The sequence below is a fragment of the Anopheles coustani genome, chromosome 3 (assembly GCF_943734705.1).
Source record: "Anopheles coustani chromosome 3, idAnoCousDA_361_x.2, whole genome shotgun sequence".
NCBI lineage: Eukaryota > Metazoa > Arthropoda > Insecta > Diptera > Culicidae > Anopheles > Anopheles coustani.
This window is the reverse complement of record NC_071288.1, coordinates 23,585,072-23,602,438: the sequence shown is the minus strand read 5'-3', so window position 1 is coordinate 23,602,438 and position 17,367 is coordinate 23,585,072. Positions and strand designations below refer to the sequence as shown.

Genomic DNA, 17,367 nt, shown 5'->3' with positions numbered 1-17,367 from the left:
CCGCACGTACGCCAGAATCTGATAGGAGCCACAAGTTCATCCAAAAATAGAACTTTTGTTACTAGAATACAAGCGCTTAATTCAGGAACTAGAAAACTCCATCAAGGATCTAGGATAATCAGCGAGGTCTCAACAGCGTTATACAACAGATTTTAATCAATTCCATCACCATCATAACGTGCCGGGACAATCAATCATCGGTCGGTTTCGCAGCTTAAACCCTTTGCGCAACCGGCACCTCGTAAATTTACCCCGAAGGGATTAAAACGCTCCGGGTGAGCTTGCCCGGGCAGGTGATATTTAAGGTTCATGTTAATTGCAAACATTTTCACTGGTTATCGTATGCCAAAGGCCACCGGAGCCGGATTACCGGCGTTGGAAGGTGTTTTTCAAGATGGAATATTTCTCGTTCGGAAACTGAAATTTTTATTTTTGTTACGTTCCGTTGGTGTGCATACTTTAAGTAAAAGATATGAAAGAAGCCTTCCAGATGATTGAAAAAATAAGTCAAATGCATGTTTGTACAACTAATATTGTATACTTAATCAATCTTGTAATTCTAGGCATTACAGGCATTCACCTATCATTTTGTGCTGCAATTACGATGAGCATGAGCGACAAGAGCTGCAACGAGGTACATTGCCGTAATCTTCCCCACCGTAGGTGCAACTTCATTAAATCGACAGCAATTTAAATGGCGAGAACTCATCGGTACCGATAAACGATCGCACAATAAAGTGTGCGCGCGCTTGAACATTCATTTCCGGTCCACTACACGGGAGAGTGTGGCCTCCTCGGTGCATTTGATAAGTTGATGGTCACATTACCTTCCCTTGTCACGGAAGCTCATATGCCGCTGCCCTTCACATGCTGTAATATACTTTCGCCCCTTGAAAGTTCCTTGTTGGACTATCCGAAAGAGAATGAAAGTATAGATTCTATCCAGGGATTGGCCCCGGTGGCATTACTACGCCTTTCACAACGGGGGCTGGGTAAAGGAACTGTAAGACACCCTTAGGAAAGAGTTGTACGAGATTCTACCAGCTGTGTGTGTGTCGCTTGTTAAGAAGATGGGTGCGATCGAGCCATTTCCTTTCCGAATGGCGCCCTTCTACGCGGAAGGAACCACTTAGCGGTAATGATCCCCCACCGCGGTTTCCCCGGGGTATGTCCACGTCAATCATCGGCTAGCTAACTTCCGCACCATTGATCATTCTTCGCATCATCATTCCTTCCGCCGTTCCGAGGGTGTCCGTCCTGTTCACATTCGGTTCGCACTGGCTCGATATGTTCCTCCGACATCGGTGGCGTAAAGTGTCACTTTCGCTTGTGCGCAAGTACCCGACTCACGGAGGAACGCGCGCGCGCAACCGCAGGATGAATGCAAAATGTGTCCAATTTTATTGTCGCGTTTTTTTTCCAATCCCTCCCACCCCCATTCGTACTTCTTGTTTTTAGTGCCATCATCGCCGTCAACATCATCATTGAGCGCATCACTGGCCGGCGCAAGGGACCGGCTCAGAGTACGGCCACTGCTCACGATGGCTCACTTTCAAAACGAGTCAAAGCCGGTAGAATAAAACGGTGGCATTCTGGTGATAGTCAAAGGAGAGCCAGATATTCGCTGCCCGTTCCCTTCATTAAACCGATGGTCTGTCTTATAGTCAGTGGTGTTTTTTGCGCATCGCCATAAATTAAATTTGAAAACGATCCCGGGGGGATCGAAGGGAGAAGGATAGCGGCCACGTTAGGGTAGAAATGAAGCAATTTGTATGCTCGACCGATCCGGCGGTGCGCTTCATGACGTCATTAGAATGATGGTACGGCCACAACAGCGCCATCTATGGCACGGGTAGCAAGAATTCCCGTCATATATTCATTACAGCCTTAGGTACAGTCACCGGGAGGATCCACTCGCACGGCAACAGGTTGGCCAGTTACATCGCCTGTTAGTACCTTTGTAAGCCTTATAAATTATAAGTAAAAAAACAGGTCTGAGCAGTAGAACTTTTCCTCTGCCAGCTTTGAGAAACTAAAGCTAATTTAAACACGTTTTCGGTCATTCGCGATCAGGCGCGATCGAGAAAGTAACTGTTTAACAGGGATCTGGAGCTTTTCTCATAAAAACGTAACATTCATGTTGTCGAGCTAACAAACGATACGGTTACATAAGAACATTAAAACAAATTTTAAAATAGTAGTTTAAATCGTTTACAAAACATTAACTGTTTGTTAGGTCCAACAATAAAGGGAAACTAATGTCAAAAAAAAACTTCGTATGCTTTCGTTTCGATCTTTTGTCTATAAGGCCAGCATGAAAAAAATATCTTACAAAGGAAAAGTAGTAGTTCGATTGGTTCGATCATGGGTATTTCGCATAAATTTATGCAAATGTCAGCAGCCAAACAACAGAAACTGAAAACCGGCTGAAACTTCTTTTAGCTAGTTCGATGGTAGGAAAGGTTCGCAAACATTTGGTGGAGATTTATAACCCGATCCGTCCCATTCCCGTGCGGTGGTTTTGGCGACAGACCGTCTCGCAGCACACAACACCGTGTTGCTGACTAATCTAACCTAACCTTCAGCAAACGGTGGCAATGGTCAGTGGTTCCCTTGACTGCAAGAATCAGCAGACCTTCGCGGTCAAATATAAACATTGGGCCACCTACTTGAATGTTCCTCATCTCGGTCGCGGAACATTTGCATAGTTATTTACATATGTAGGGGTAGATACGTTTTTGTTGTTGTTGTAATCGTCCTTGTACGGTTGTTTTTGGAGTTCGGATACCACACTGTTTGTGACATCGATCTAAAGGCCGGGATTACGTTCTTTTGAGCCCCCTCGCTATCTTATTTCCTTTTGTTTTTCTTTTCTATCGCCCCCGGGGAGTGTACGTATTTGGTAAACATAAAATGTTGTCCTTCTCTAACGTCAAACATCATGGTCAATATGCTACGTTATTTCATGCCAACAAAGGGGTGAAAATTAGGGAATAAAATAAAAAACAAATATTGCATGTTTTGAAATCAGAAAAAAAAGTAATCTAGCTTTCAAACAACACAACATTTCCGATAACCGCTTCTCGTTCGTTGTGTCGATCATAAAGCCAGAAATATTTTCTTCTCGGGCAATGGAACACTCCCACATGGCTTACCGTTCGGTTGTTGGTTCGGCACATATCAGCGGTTGCTTCAGCTCAATGATTTGTCCATTCTTCTCCTTCAACTGGCCCCCATTTTCCATGTAATACTGTACAAGCTCGGAGAGGGTGGCAAACTTTTCACCTAAAAAACAGTGGAGAAATAAAATCAATCGTCAGTGAAACCGTCGTGCTGCGTCGTACTTCCTTGTGCGGTGCGGATACTTACCACCGTAGAGATCGAAAAAATCACCATTGTTCTGGATCTTTATGTGGGTCACCTCCTGGCCGCGGCGCACCGAAAGGGTGAACGCACCCGGGCTCGACGAGGAATGTCGCGCCAGAAACGAACCGTCGAAACCGCGCTCTAGCAGCATGGTTTCCGCTTCCACGCCGGACACCGAACGGTGGAACCATCTGTAAAAGGGGAGGAAAGGGGGAAAAAATACGTTATAAATATGCTTTTGATATTAGGTAAATGTATAGTCAATGAGTAATTTTAAATTTCCACTGTTTCGCGTTGAAAAAAAAGGAGAGTAAAAACGATTAACAAAACACGAGATAAGAGTGAAAATACTCAAGTGTACGGCCCTGCTGAGATGGGTCAATCAACATACGGCCCCCCCCCCCCCCCCCCCCCCCCCCCCCCCCTACCGATGGGTGGACAAACATAGCCGCCGATCGAATCGAAAACCTATCCGTCATCATCGCATCAGGTGAATCGGCCACGTGCCAACGATTCCGTGCCGTATAATGGGGGTTTCGCGCATGCAGCCGATCAATCCATCTGCATCCTGCGGTGCGATGCAATTTTGAGCCCCGGCCAAACATGCCAACCTCACCCGCCAGAGGGCACGACACACAATGTCTATCCCCGGGGCGCGGCATTCTATCGAACGTGGAAGGTGGCAGCTATACTCGGGTGATCTCGTCGTCTCGTGACTCACCACCACTTCTCCTTCCTTCGATTTATCGATAGTGGTTTTTTTTCTATTTCTATACCTATATAATATGATGCAGCTTTCTGGCTGACTAATATGAGAAGCCATCCTACGAATGCAAATGTCTTGTTTATTAGTATAAAAATGATTTTTTTTTAAGAAAACATCGCTTGAAGCATCGCCAACGATGTGCAGCTTTTTGATTAACCCAATCGGCAACATTAGAGGCGAGTGGACGAGGATGAATGATAAACAATCGAATCGCGTGACTCGCCCCTCTCGTAAGCATTTACGTTGCTTCGATAGGGGGTGGGGGCGGTTTGCAGGGGCTGCAAGGGGTGTGCTGGTGACATGTTCGAACAAAAGGATCTGATTTTAAATCACCAGACATGCTGCAGCCAAACGCGTCGGCTGAGGAAGGCAGGCATCAAGTTTTAAGATGAGCCATCACTATGCTATTCGAGTTTGAAGGTAGAACAACTAAATCGAACGTTAAACTATGACTCATTGGTTGACTTTTTTTAAATAATTTGAATGTATTTATTTTACTTCCTTCGCTCGTTGATTTTTATAGTAACACATAAATTAATATACATAAAACACATACAAACACAAATGCATCACGAACAACGAAACCTTGAGTCAATTGCTATCAGGGGATAATTATTTTGACGCAAAAATCACACCAAATTGTGGTATTTTTTCTTCGGCGTCGGCTTTACAAAACTAGCCGAGACATGCATTTTTTGCTTTACAAAAACGTCAACAGATAGCCAAATATACGAAAAATATACTAAAATAAAAAAATATATATTAAATATACTAAAAAGTAACCGTTTATAGATTTCAAAAATCATCAAAAATAGGGAAGTTATAGTTAAAAAGAGCATTGCAAATGACTACAAAAAACGCATTGTGGGGGTGGTCAACTTGCTTCTCGATACTGGTTGAACAGATGACATTTTTGCTTTAGAAGCAGCTTTGGATAATTTTTTTTCGTGTATTATCGAGATATTTAAATTGAAAATTGTGGTTGTGGTCAAAATAACCACTGTTTGGATTCTAGTCTTAAGACACGTTACAATATTTTAGCTTTAAACGTTATTTTGTTAGCAAAAGATTTGCGCAGTTGTGTGCATAATCCGAATAACTTACTTCGAATTTTTAAATGTAAATGCAAATAAGCAGTTGTTAAAAATGGTGGTTATCTCATCCGAAGTAATACGGTGAAGCACGAGTAAATAGTGTAAACAATTTTTCGTCCACCAGTTTCCAAAAACACAGTAAAATTAATCCCCGGACAGTTGGTAGCCAAAAAAAACTTCAAACCTTTGGCGAGTGTTTATTTCTTGCGCTTATCTCTGCAGGCTCATCACCAAAAAAAAAAAAATTATAGATGGGCGTGTGGGGAGGGTACGCGACGGATATCAACAATGTACAGCCCAGCGGCACCCAGTGCCATAAAGTCTAATGATACTTTGAAAAAGTGTTTCTCCTGGCATTCAGAGATGTGGGGTGTTTTTCACCTGCTGGCCTTCCTGTCTCTGATTGTTTGCTTAGGTGGAGTACAATTCAGCCTACGTTTGTTTTCTTTGTAAAGACGTCGTCGCTTCTACATTACTCGTGGCAACATTCAGTCTGGCAAGTCGGACAACAACGTGGGATGGAAGTAAGTCATCTCGCCGGCATGCTGAGCGGCCATAAAGAACCGTCGAAAAAGACGATGACGGGTTTCCGTTCTGCCGGTGATAGCTATTGCCACCGGAACGGATGACCAATTATCCGGTTCGTCGGGTGCGTCGGTGGGTCCGACGTCTCCGAGAAGCTGCCTGACTACGCCGGTTTCGAAGTGCATCGGGCAAACGATCGTATCACCCACTTGGGGGACGTAATTAAATTTGAGCCATCGAGCACAAAGTAGGAGAGACATCGTTCGAAGGGAATATCGTTAGGTAGGAAAGGGCAGACGTCTTGTCACCGGCGAAAGGAAAGTTGCCAGAAGGTGTTCAGACACGCCCTAGCCGTGAGGTAGCGGAAGTCGGATGATTGATTTACCTTATGCCATGACTCTTGGACACACATGTTTCAAAAATTGGATAAACGAAGCGTGCCGATTCTTTAGAATGCCTTGAATTTTTGCCATAACATTTTAATTTCTACTAATTCGGAATGCTTTACATAAACCCAAGTCTTACAAAACGATGCAACGATGGAACTTGTTCCTTGCCCGAAGGACAGTTTTATGCAATGCAATTATTGCCACTTGTTGTTCCTTCCTGTTGTACTGCTACTATTAAACGCCCGTATTCCATGTGATGTTTTCCTCATCATTCCATTTGAATTAATTTAATTATTCCTCTCTTGCTTCAGGGTCATATACCGTGAAATCTTCATTCCACCGAATCAGAATACCACATCATGTTATTTATGTACAGCATACCACGCACATTATGCGCGATTAATCCATTAAAAGTTGAGCTTGTGCCGGCCATAGGGGCCGCCGAGGCTGCGAAACGCCGTTGCCGAAAACCACCCGTCCGTTTTCGGGGTTAACTTTGAATATCTTTGAGGGGGTTTTTTCCTATCATTTAAAAGAGAACGATCCCATCCGTTGCGCTTAATTATTCTTCTCGCCATTTCAGGCGCGGCAAACGTCTTTAGGCTGGGATCCGTAACTTTACACTGGTCACGCGACTTGCATTCGTAAGGGACCAGGGATTTTCTGGGTCCCGACAACTCTCGCTGTTGCCCGAGCCGGAATCGAAAAACAATAAATGGGAAAATTATACACATAACCATCATAAATTGTGCCATCGTGAGAGCGTCCCCTACACCGTCTTTTCTCCGCCGAAAACGTAAAACTACGTCAACTTTTCAACGCCGCGGTGTTAAAATACCGTAACTGCCCGGTGTGGGTTCGTTAGTTTGGAAAATTTAGACGCCAAAGAACATGTAACCTCGGTGTGTCATGAGAAGTTTCATCTTGTTGGAAGTCGCCAGAATCTGGCTATTGTAAGACATGATTTTACAGGTAACTTCTGCGACCAGGCAGCGAGAACATTGAGTGTAACCATTGCAAGAAGGAGTTCCGCCGAAATTTTAAAACAATATGTTTACTATTCAATAAAATATAAACATGGTTATAAGCAGGAAATTTGACAGAATAATTTATTTGACAAAAGGTTTACTTCAAGTTTTTCGCAAAAAATTAATTTATCTTTCAAAAAGTAAATTCTACTATTTTCTAAAGTTTTATATTTCTAATCCAACTATTTCTACTAAATACATATTTTTATAAACCAATGAACGATCGTCTCATTCCACAGTGTTGATCGTAACATATCCATTGAAAGAGTGTGCCGCAATAATAAAATAAAAAGGCAAGGGAGCATGACACTGAACATTTACTGCACTTTATGACCCGTTTTCATTCAATTGACCCCTATGAATACAACTCTCCAGAAGTTCCACTCCCCCAACTTTTACTCCTACGTGACTGGAACTATTTCATAACGGGGCCCATTGGGAATGGTTGTCTTTATTTAACATAGCAAAATAAAAAAAAGCATGTAAAACGAAAAACAACATACACCTAACAAAGGGAAGCATAATATGCCCGGTCAGGACACTTTCCCTGCAGCGTCTGGAACGCCTGACCCGGGGGGATGGAAGGTGCCACTGTTCAAAGACACAGGAAAACCCGCCTGCTACGAGATCTTGCAGCATTCCAACATGAATTTACCGGAGCAGAGAAAGCGTACGTTGTACGTACGTCTATTTTCGGGCCTAGGCATGATACATTCTCTTTTTTCTTTCAAGGACAAAGGTTGCACTCTCCCCGATATTGCATCGCCGGAATTGTCTGCTGACCTTCGCTGGCGGAACGGGGCAAGCTGGCATAGTTTTTTGGAAAACATGCCATGCACCTCACACGACCGGAAAAGGGCTTGTTACAACATCGGTCGCAGTGTGAGATGCGCACGTTATGTTTCGTGGCAGCCGTTGAGATGAGAAACGCTGGGATGTGGGATGAGAATGGAGTGACTGCAAAACGTACTGCTAACGACCCGTTACAAGGCTCTCTCTCAGCTGTTTATCCCGGGGTGCAGTAATAATCAACATAAAGTGCCTTTTTTTTGCTTCCCCCTTGGTTGAATGTAGGTCGGGGAAAGGTGAGTAGTGCAGTGTGGACCGTCCAGTTTGTCGATGGTAAATGGTAGAAAGTTTGGTGGGCAAACCAAAAGTCCCGTGTCGTAGACGGGAATAGACGCGCCACCAAGAGGATTCACATTATCAAGCATACGCTCGTCACACCCGTACGTACGTGATAAGCGACCGTATGTAGCATTTAAACATTCATTTTCTTTGCTTTTGCTTTTTGCTTGCATGTACTTTTACTTCCACAACCCCCCCGGGCCGACACCGCATCGGTTACGATAAACTACAATATCAGCTGATTGGTGTTGCGTACCTTCGAGAAGATAATGCCGCCATCGAGGGTGTTTGATGTTCTATCCGCTCTTGGTTATCGCAGGGGAAGCTTTGCGAGCCCAACAATGCACGCACCAGAACATAGAACACGATTACAACACTGCACCCGACTGCCTGCAGCACAATAACGTGAACGACCGCGAACCCGATGCACGAAATTCCCGAATTGGTCCGCGAACTGGGCACTTCACACTAAAACTCGTACCACTACTGATCACTCTCGAGCACGGGCAAACTGATCTCGCTTTTTTTCTGTTGTTGTTATGCACGTAGATGCCGCTGATGTACTAAGTTCCCCTTTAAATGCACGAAGAAGCTGCACATGTACCTAGTTCCGCTTTTATTCAAACTCACAGAACCTGGGACAGAAAAGATCGTATAAGTGAGAAGCTTCTGCGCCTATATTGAGTCGAAAATCAGGGCCAACAATTTATAAACGAACATATTGGTCGTAACAGTCCATTGATTTTAAAGGGAAATAAACCACAGAATGATGTAAACTAATTGCACCGCTAAGCTAGCATAAGCCGATTAGTGCATATAATTTAGACGCCTGAAAATTTTAGGTTTATGTAGCGATGTTTAGAACCACTAAGAACCATTGCAAACGTAAACATCAACAATTCAATATCTCACTAAACATTGATGAGATGAATCGGAATGATCAACAATCGCTGATTGTTATATTTTTACAACCAAATTACGCTAAACTGAGAAAAATACCAGTACTTTAACTTTAAATACCAGCATACACTTGACGTGCGACTTTGAATTACTTCGAAGCATTTAAAATTCCCATTTTAACATTCCCATCACTAGCTGCACAGCTCACCGTGAGCCTCACACTATTCTCATTTAGCTTGTCTCACTGCTCACTCACTCACTTCTCACGAGTTAAATTACTCGCTAGCACATTTGCACACTTTCTCAAGAAGCTAAGCTGATTGGGACATGCACCTGATAGAACATTACTTCAAGGGAAACCCTCGGGAATTTTTACCGCATCCAAAGGGCCATGGATATTTTCTCAGACTCTGGGGCAGCTACAATCTGTGCACTTCCATTTTTTGAAGCATTTTTGTGTCCTATCGTCGCGAGCTCACTCTCGAGTGGTGGAGACTTGACAGTTTCTCTGAAATACACAACGACACTCCTAGGAATAAGGTCTACCACCACCACCATCTCGTTAGACTCGTGAAAGAATGGCGTTCCAAAAAGAGCAAAAAACCACTGGCCAAAAAAGCACACCGGAAGGAGTGGCGACTTTGTCCGCTCCCGGGGGGACCACAGACGAACCAGGTTTCCTGCTTTGCTTGCTTTGATTTTTGCTCTACACCAATCGCGCTTTATTCCACATGGTCTCTTGGGACGCTACTAAGGCGAGGATCTGGACAAACAAAAAAAAACTCCAACACACAGCAATGTTAATATGCTACCACTTTCGACGGATGGACAAAATTCAGGGTCGTCCACAGCGGAGATGTGCATCGCGATGGACCCGAAGGGGTCTGAATGGAACCCAATTACATTATGAACACTAATAAATCATACGAGCGACTGGCTTCGCACTGATTAAGTTCCTGAAAGATAAGAAAATCGGAAGAAAACGAACAACCTTCTTGGATGTACACAAGGGAACATAGAAACTTGCGCACAGTTTTCACCACAGCAGCAGAAAAGCAGCTCGCACTGGGACGGTGGCAAATTTACATGTCCACAAGTGGCATCAAGCGTCGAACAATCTAGCAACACACAACCGACCGCGAACGATAGCGCAGTGAACGAAAGGGAAAACTAGCCAGACGTATTATCAACGTTGCTGGAAAAACGGTAATCTGTGCGATATTTACGAGGCAGTTTACGGATTCGCACACGCGGAACCTCACCGTCGAGTCGCGACTGTTGCGATATGTGCTAGGGACGTTCGAGCGCAGCTGATTGCTGTCAAATCGGAGATGCGAAGAAACGTCAAATCCACAATTGAAACAACACACCACAGAAGCAGCACTTTTCGCTAGGGGTAAGTAAATGGCACAAATGATACAACGTTTGCTTCCACAATTCCCTGACATAACCAATCGGCACACCTAACTCTATCCTGCAGCAAATAAAACAATCTACACAATGAAGCGGCAATCGAAAAATCTGCTACTGGATCGGATGCACCGTGGCGTCGTGTATACCTGCATGGGGCTCACTCTGTACGGCACCTACATGCTGGGCGTTCGCGTATACCGGTACTTTACCGTGATCAAACCTGCCCGGCAGGCGGAAGAGCTGAAAATGCTAGAAGCTGGAGCTCCAAAACAAACAGCATCCTTAGACAACGCGCCCACCCTTACCTCCTAGTTTGATAGCTAATCCGTGTTTGGCCGGTAGTCGAAGTGAAATAGATTTAGCATTTGTTTTACGAATAAAAGGTACACATAATGAGGCGTAACAATGTGATATATTTATTTGAAAGCATAGAACTAATATGCTATCAAAGAACGTACTTACGGCCAGCAAATCTTGTCGAGATTCTCCTTATAAGAGAAATTCGAAAATCATACAAATTCATCCAAACGACCCGTTACGGTTCAGCTGTATAAAAATGTTTTTTCTTTATTTTATTATTTATTTTCATTAAATATAATTGTTTCTTCTTTCTCGAAACATGCGTGATACTAATATAAATTTTAAATAAGACAAAGAATGGTAAAACCGTCGGATGTCAGTGTGTGCGAAAAGTGAAATCATGTTTGCAGTCACGGGATTCGTTTTTTTTTCTCTTGCAAATGGAAAAACGCACTAACTCAGAAACTCTATACCTTCCACTGATAGTCGAAGAACCCAACATTTACAAAACATTACTGACCAATCGAATTGATAACAAACCAGTTGCACACATGTACCTTCACTGAGGCATATACTAGACACGCGTGACTTAAAGAAAAAAGATTTACAAACGCCATTGAAGAAACCAATCTCTCACAATAATTCCTAACTGTCGGTTTATAAAGATTGAATCATACTTTTGTTGCTTATATGCGGCCGCATCGCACAAGGGAACGAAATCGTAAGGATAAACCTTTGACCATAGACTCGTCCGCCTTTTCCAATGCGTTGTCGTTTTTCTTATAGAATCTTTTATTACCTGGGTAGTACAAAAGTATACTCCAGCCGTCTTTTGCTAAACACGGTTGACCAGGATGAGCCAGCAGTTTTTTTTAGTGTTTAGTGGTTACAATATAGTTACGAATTTCCTAACAGTTAGATCCCAATTAGGCATGCAAACAGTTTGCGTCAAGCTAACGGTATGTATCTCCATCGACCATCGATTCTTCACCATTGACCATCGATTCATCGAGGCCCTATTCTATCATTTCATTGTCCGCAATTGTATCGCACTTGCAACAGAACACACCCCTTGAACACTAAGCCGACCCAATTTCTTTCTCTCGCAACATCTTGCATCCGTTTTCATCCTGTTCACTTTCGCCTTACAGCTACACTTAAGAGTTAGAGTTTTGTTTTTGTGTGATTTCCATGTTAAAGTTATGTCATTTAAATTGAATGGAAAACTATTTGCCGAAACAAACCGGGAAAGCAAACCAAGCCTAGTGCGACCACAGTGCTAGATGTAACTTTCTCGCTGGAACTAGTATGAACCGGTTAATAGTAAAGATAGTAAAAAAATGCTAGGAAAGGGTAGTTTGCCTGCTTGTTTTCCTTTCGATTTTGGTAGTGGGCCCGCCGAACCCATCCCGTTGTAGGGTAAGGTAATCCCTACTACGAGGCTGCGCAGCTCTTCATTAGATAGTAGACATGGCTGGGTGGTGGTCTGATAAAAAAAACCCCTAACATGAAAAGAGTTTCTAAAGGACTCTTATTTTTACCAAACAACTCATCGTGTGCAACTGCGTACCTTGGGTAAATGTGTAACTGGATGGATTACAATCTCCTACGGACGTACGGAACAGATAGACAACAGTCACGTGTCTTGTTACGTCATACAAAACTGGGATGAAATGGACACAGCTAGCTTGTCTTACTATTATTGCCGTGCAAATGCGTTCAACTTGTGATTGGATTCAATAAGCGGTGGCGAAAAGTGTACATCCAACTCTTACGGCCTACACTGCAGCATCAATACGTTTGTTATGGTGTTAAATTAAACGGAATTTAACGAAAAATGAACGTCCGCTTAGGGATTACATTTCCTTTTTGTTTATACAATGGGCCAGAAAGTGTATAAAGGTGCCTTTAGTGTATATTAACAGCTCAACACTAGGGCTAGTACTTCCTGCCCCGTTCCACCCGGAGGAGTTGGTTATATTCCTCGCGTTCACCAGTTTACCGTGTGTTGTGTAAAAAAAGCCTTATAAACTGTCGCTCCAGGAAATCGTTATGATACGCATAACAACTCCAGACAAATCTCGAACCCGGCTGGCTTATTCCAGACGGAAACTACCTATCCAATTATAATGAACGACAAACGCCTTACCAAGTGGCTTCCGCACGAATCCTGCCAAACCGACTAAGTTTATCTCGATTTCTTTTCTTTGCACCGTCAATATTTGTGTTCATTTAACTTAGTATTTATGCGTTTCATAGCTTCGCATTTTCTATATTCCTTCTGTTTTCCCCTTCAATTAGTCTTGCCTTTTCTACCATATACCATCTTTTCATCGCTGTTAGCCATTAGTCGGCAGTTCGTAACCCGTCCTCATTCGGTTCTCTTTAGTTTTGCACATGGCAATATTAATTTTGGTTGTTTATAGCAATGTTCATCTTTAATTGTGTCTTGGTTTTTGTATAAATCAATGTTAATTAATTTTTTTGCGTATTTCTTTTTTGTTGCCTTACTGTATACAGCGTTTTTTTACCATATATATCATATCTTCGTCTCTGAGGTTGTTGAATGTTGGTTAGTTATGCTTAGGTTTGTTTATACGCAATTATGTGTATGTATGATTATACGCAAATAACAACGATTACGAATTGCGCGTCGTGGCTCTGGGTCAGGGATGGTTCTAGGCGCCTATCGGTTCAATTAACAAACATTAGAGTTCATTAGAAGAAGAGGGAAAAGGGAAAAGCTAAACGCTAAACTCTATCGTGTTAGTTTGCTCGTGGACTATCGTCGCTCTGTTTTCCATTCTTCAACGGACTTGCGGTATCATGCGACTTTGGACGACGAAATGGGATTAATATTGCGGAACCGAAATAAAAGAAAAAAAGGAGCGAAATGCTGGGCTCCATACGATTACAAAGGAAAAGAGGTAAAAAAACGGGAGAATTGTTTTACAAAAATCGGCACTTCCTTTTTTTCGTCGGCTCTGGGGGTTCTAGTGCTGCTAAGATTGCCTCATCGAATACGTTCTTTAGTCCTTTCTGTGGAAGTAGAATGAAAAAATAGCTTCATTAGCGTGCCCCCTCTCCAACCTGCGCAAACGGTTCTCAAGTACCTGGGTCAATGCAGAACACTCCACGTATTTGACCGCCTTCAGCTCCTTGGCCAGCTTTTCGCCCTGTTCGAGGGTGATGGGCTTTTGTTTGTTCTTGGCCAGCTTCTCTAGTGTGCTGTTTTCGTCGCGCAAATCAATCTGTGTGCCTACCAGCAGGAACGGGGTCTTTTGACAGTGATGCGTAATCTCTGGCACCCACTGAAACGAACCGATATGAACATGACAGTTTTAGTTAGCAAGACATAATAGTCGTGTCGATACCTTTCCCCTTAATGACATACCTTTTCTTTAACGTTCTCAAACGAACTGGGACTAACAACGGAAAAGCATACTAAAAACACGTCCGTTTGCGGATACGACAGCGGTCGGAGTCGATCGTAATCTTCCTGACCTGCAAGTGGAGAGTAGTAGGAGAGGCGGTGAGCGAAAGCCAGCAACACATCAGTAAGGGCGTCGTCAATTGAAAGTGCATTGAAACGCATTTGCCTGCACTGCATACGGCGATCCGCGTGGATACGGCGAGTGCTCGGGACCGGATGAGTCACAACCACCTCCCGCCACCCACCAGATACTTACCGGCGGTATCAAACAAGCCCAGCGTATACGGCTCGCCACCGATCATGACCGTAACGGCGTAATTGTCGAACACAGTCGGTACATACTCGGATGGGAATTTGTTGGTCGTGTACGAAATGAGCAGGCACGTCTTACCGACGGCTCCGTCTCCGACGACCACACATTTTATTGTTTGCATTCTGAATTTTGCTTTATGCCTTGGCGTCTACTGCTGGGTATTGGTACTATCGTGCGATCGCTTGCCTCTTTTTCGGCTGGCCAAATGATTCCTGTGGGCGAGAATATGCAAAGTGAGTTAGAATTCAAGGTTTCCACAAACTCGCCATATCGGTTATGTGGTAAGGGGCCTTGCGCGATTTCGAACGAAGCAGGCGGTACTTGACAGAGTTGAGTGAAGAAGTCAAGTCCGTCTGAGAGAAGAAACATAACGGAAAAACACACGTCAAACAAGGCAACAGCAGCAATACAATCTTGGTGGGCAACTGCTTATCGTTCGAACAAAATTTCCAACGTACGCACCATGATGATTGGACCTAAAGTTTGTATGAGTGTAGGCGCAAATTGGTTGAGTTCACAGAGCATTTTTTCTATTTCCATGCGCCCCAAACGAGATCCGTGTATTAGCAATTATTTGCATGCTTTATCAGCACAATAAACCATAGGATATCACTTTGTTGCATTGGCAATTCGATATAGAGATTGCTGCTAGTGTAACAAAATTTCACTTTAAGCGGGTTTGCAGCACAACTAAAACGGTAGGAATAAATCTGTAAGGTCGGGCTTAAACTCACAAGTACACCTAGTTAATAATAACCATTGGTGGAGTCTGAATTTTGGAATATACACATACTGACAGCGAAACTGCTCAAACAACAATTATCTTTACTGTTTTCTTATCTATGACTCACTTCTACTTTCCTAGTCATAACTGGCAAATTGGCAAGTAGAAAAGAGAGTAACAGTGCACGAATTGTACCACGCAACGATGATTTGATATGCAGTCGCGGAAAACAACGACAAATCAGACGAGAAATGGGAAGATCGTACCGTCGTTATACCTCGAAGAAGGATCAGGCGTCTATCAACAGTGTAGATTAACAACTCTTTCGAAACCCTGGCAACTAGAGGCAAACCTTTTTCGCAAATAGGATATGTACCGAAAAGTACCAAATCCAAATACAAAGTCATATCGCTCGCAGTACGCGAAACTTTATCTTGAGCGCTTCGAACGCAACCGGTTTTCCGGCTGATAAGAAAACGTGAGCGCCATAATCCATAGATGCGAAGGGGTACAAAAAAAACCCCAAAGAGGGAAAATGAGTACATAACGGTGCAATGTACACGATATGTTTTTACAGCCGCATATGCTGGTACTTGATGATTGATTTTCACTAGTTCCCATGTTGTGTTCCGATCCGTACTCTAGTGGCACCTCCGCCCACCGCAAACCAAGCGAGTCTGCCTTTCGGTCGCGGGTATCAAGCTGCACAAGCCTGCCGGGGGCTGGATCGATAGTACTACAATGGACGGTGGTGGTTTCATTATTATCTCTTCTTCAGATTCGATTCTGCCCATCGGATATGTTGCAAAACCGGGTCGCTAGGGCGTCCAACGCCTCGCCGTTGGTGGAAAGTAACGCCATTCAACCATTCGTATCCATTCGCTGCCACCGACCATATTTGCCAAACAGACATTCGTATTGATTTTGAGTTCGAGAAATGCAGATCCGTCTGTTTTCTCGTCGTTGGTTTCACGCCAGCTTTATCAGGGTCTCGGTAGCTTAGGCTTTTATCGGTCGGATGGTATCATTAGCGCAGGTAAATGATAACTCCAAAGAAGGGCTGTATTTTCCGTTATATAAGCTTGGTGTTAAAAACAGTTCGACTATTCCGTCGCTAAAATATTGTAGGATTCGATAGATTAAATGGAACACCACGGGAGGAACTGGCATCTGGGTTGGGTGTTTGTGTATAGTGCGCTATGACTCAATCATTCTACGGAAACAGCATTATGGTAACGATGCCTCAAACCGTGGAAACCATGTTGGGCCTTCAGCTTCCGAACTGATTCGATTAAATTATACTCCAGACGGCCACCCTTTTCCGTTTGCGATATAAGCGGATCATCCGGTCAACGGCTACTACGTGAGCAGTTTTTTTTCGCCACCAATAGAATCTATTAACGTCACATGCACTGTTGATGATGAGTCTGCTTTTCAGTGAATCAAGATCAACGAAGGTCTGCCGTCGGACAGGCATATTAGAAAATAAAGCGGTGCATTTTGGCCGGAACAGTAGAACTTTCGCCTGCGAGGCACGGTGGCAGGCAGACGGTCGTCGGGAACAACGAACGAATAATAAATTCATCACATTCCAGAAACGCCATTTTAACTCGCGCCCTTTCACTCCCGCACACGCAGAAACGGTATACACGACGAGCCGCCGCCACCGCAAAGTACCGTGCAGCTGAAAGGTAAAAACCAATGTCTCCGGACACTGAACGCACTGTTTTACGCACTGTTTTCGGCACAATTGTGTGTTTATTCTTTTGCAATAGTTGCGGGTCGTAAATGGTCGGTTCAGAAACCAAATAATCATTTTGCATCAACTACGGGCGGCCAACAAAGTACGAAGAGTAATTCACTAAACTTGCTTACCATCCAAAGTGCCAACTTAAACTGGTTGATTGGTTAGAAAAGGAATTCGTATCATTCGTGGATAGTTACCGGGAGGGCGAGAAAGAGACAGCTAGAGTTCCCATCACATATTT

The 17,367-nt window shown here is 43.6% G+C and overlaps 3 protein-coding genes across 5 annotated transcripts in view; 1 reads left to right on the top strand and 2 right to left on the bottom strand.

The window, feature by feature from the left end:
- LOC131260906 (tyrosine-protein phosphatase non-receptor type 11) overlaps positions 1 to 10,467 on the bottom strand; it is a 35,272-nt gene extending 24,805 nt beyond the window's left edge. The window contains exons 1-4 of one of the 3 annotated variants that reach the window (XM_058262756.1): positions 10,188 to 10,467; positions 8,553 to 8,931; positions 3,370 to 3,557; positions 3,156 to 3,285 (exon numbers count right to left, since the gene is read on the bottom strand). In XM_058262756.1, coding sequence (XP_058118739.1) covers positions 3,156 to 3,285; positions 3,370 to 3,557; positions 8,553 to 8,575 — 341 coding nt within the window. In that variant the 5' untranslated portion in view covers positions 8,576 to 8,931; positions 10,188 to 10,467. The remainder of the gene's footprint in view (positions 1 to 3,155; positions 3,286 to 3,369; positions 3,558 to 8,552; positions 8,932 to 10,187) is intronic. The other 2 variants (XM_058262757.1, XM_058262758.1) reach the window with 2 other exon arrangements.
- Positions 10,450 to 11,012, top strand: LOC131260907 (uncharacterized). Its single transcript, XM_058262759.1, has 2 exons — positions 10,450 to 10,592; positions 10,677 to 11,012. Exon 2 carries the CDS (start codon positions 10,697 to 10,699, stop codon positions 10,919 to 10,921), a length of 225 nt encoding a protein of 74 aa, XP_058118742.1. The 5' UTR covers positions 10,450 to 10,592; positions 10,677 to 10,696; the 3' UTR covers positions 10,922 to 11,012.
- A 2,344-nt stretch (positions 11,013 to 13,356) lies between these two features.
- On the bottom strand, positions 13,357 to 17,270 carry LOC131261530 (cdc42 homolog). Its single transcript, XM_058263590.1, has 5 exons — positions 17,255 to 17,270; positions 14,599 to 14,867; positions 14,304 to 14,413; positions 14,023 to 14,220; positions 13,357 to 13,948 (listed from the first exon to the last, which is right to left on the bottom strand). Exons 2-5 carry the CDS (start codon positions 14,774 to 14,776, stop codon positions 13,859 to 13,861), a joined length of 576 nt encoding a protein of 191 aa, XP_058119573.1. The 5' UTR covers positions 14,777 to 14,867; positions 17,255 to 17,270; the 3' UTR covers positions 13,357 to 13,858.
- Between the last annotated feature and the right edge of the window lie 97 nt (positions 17,271 to 17,367).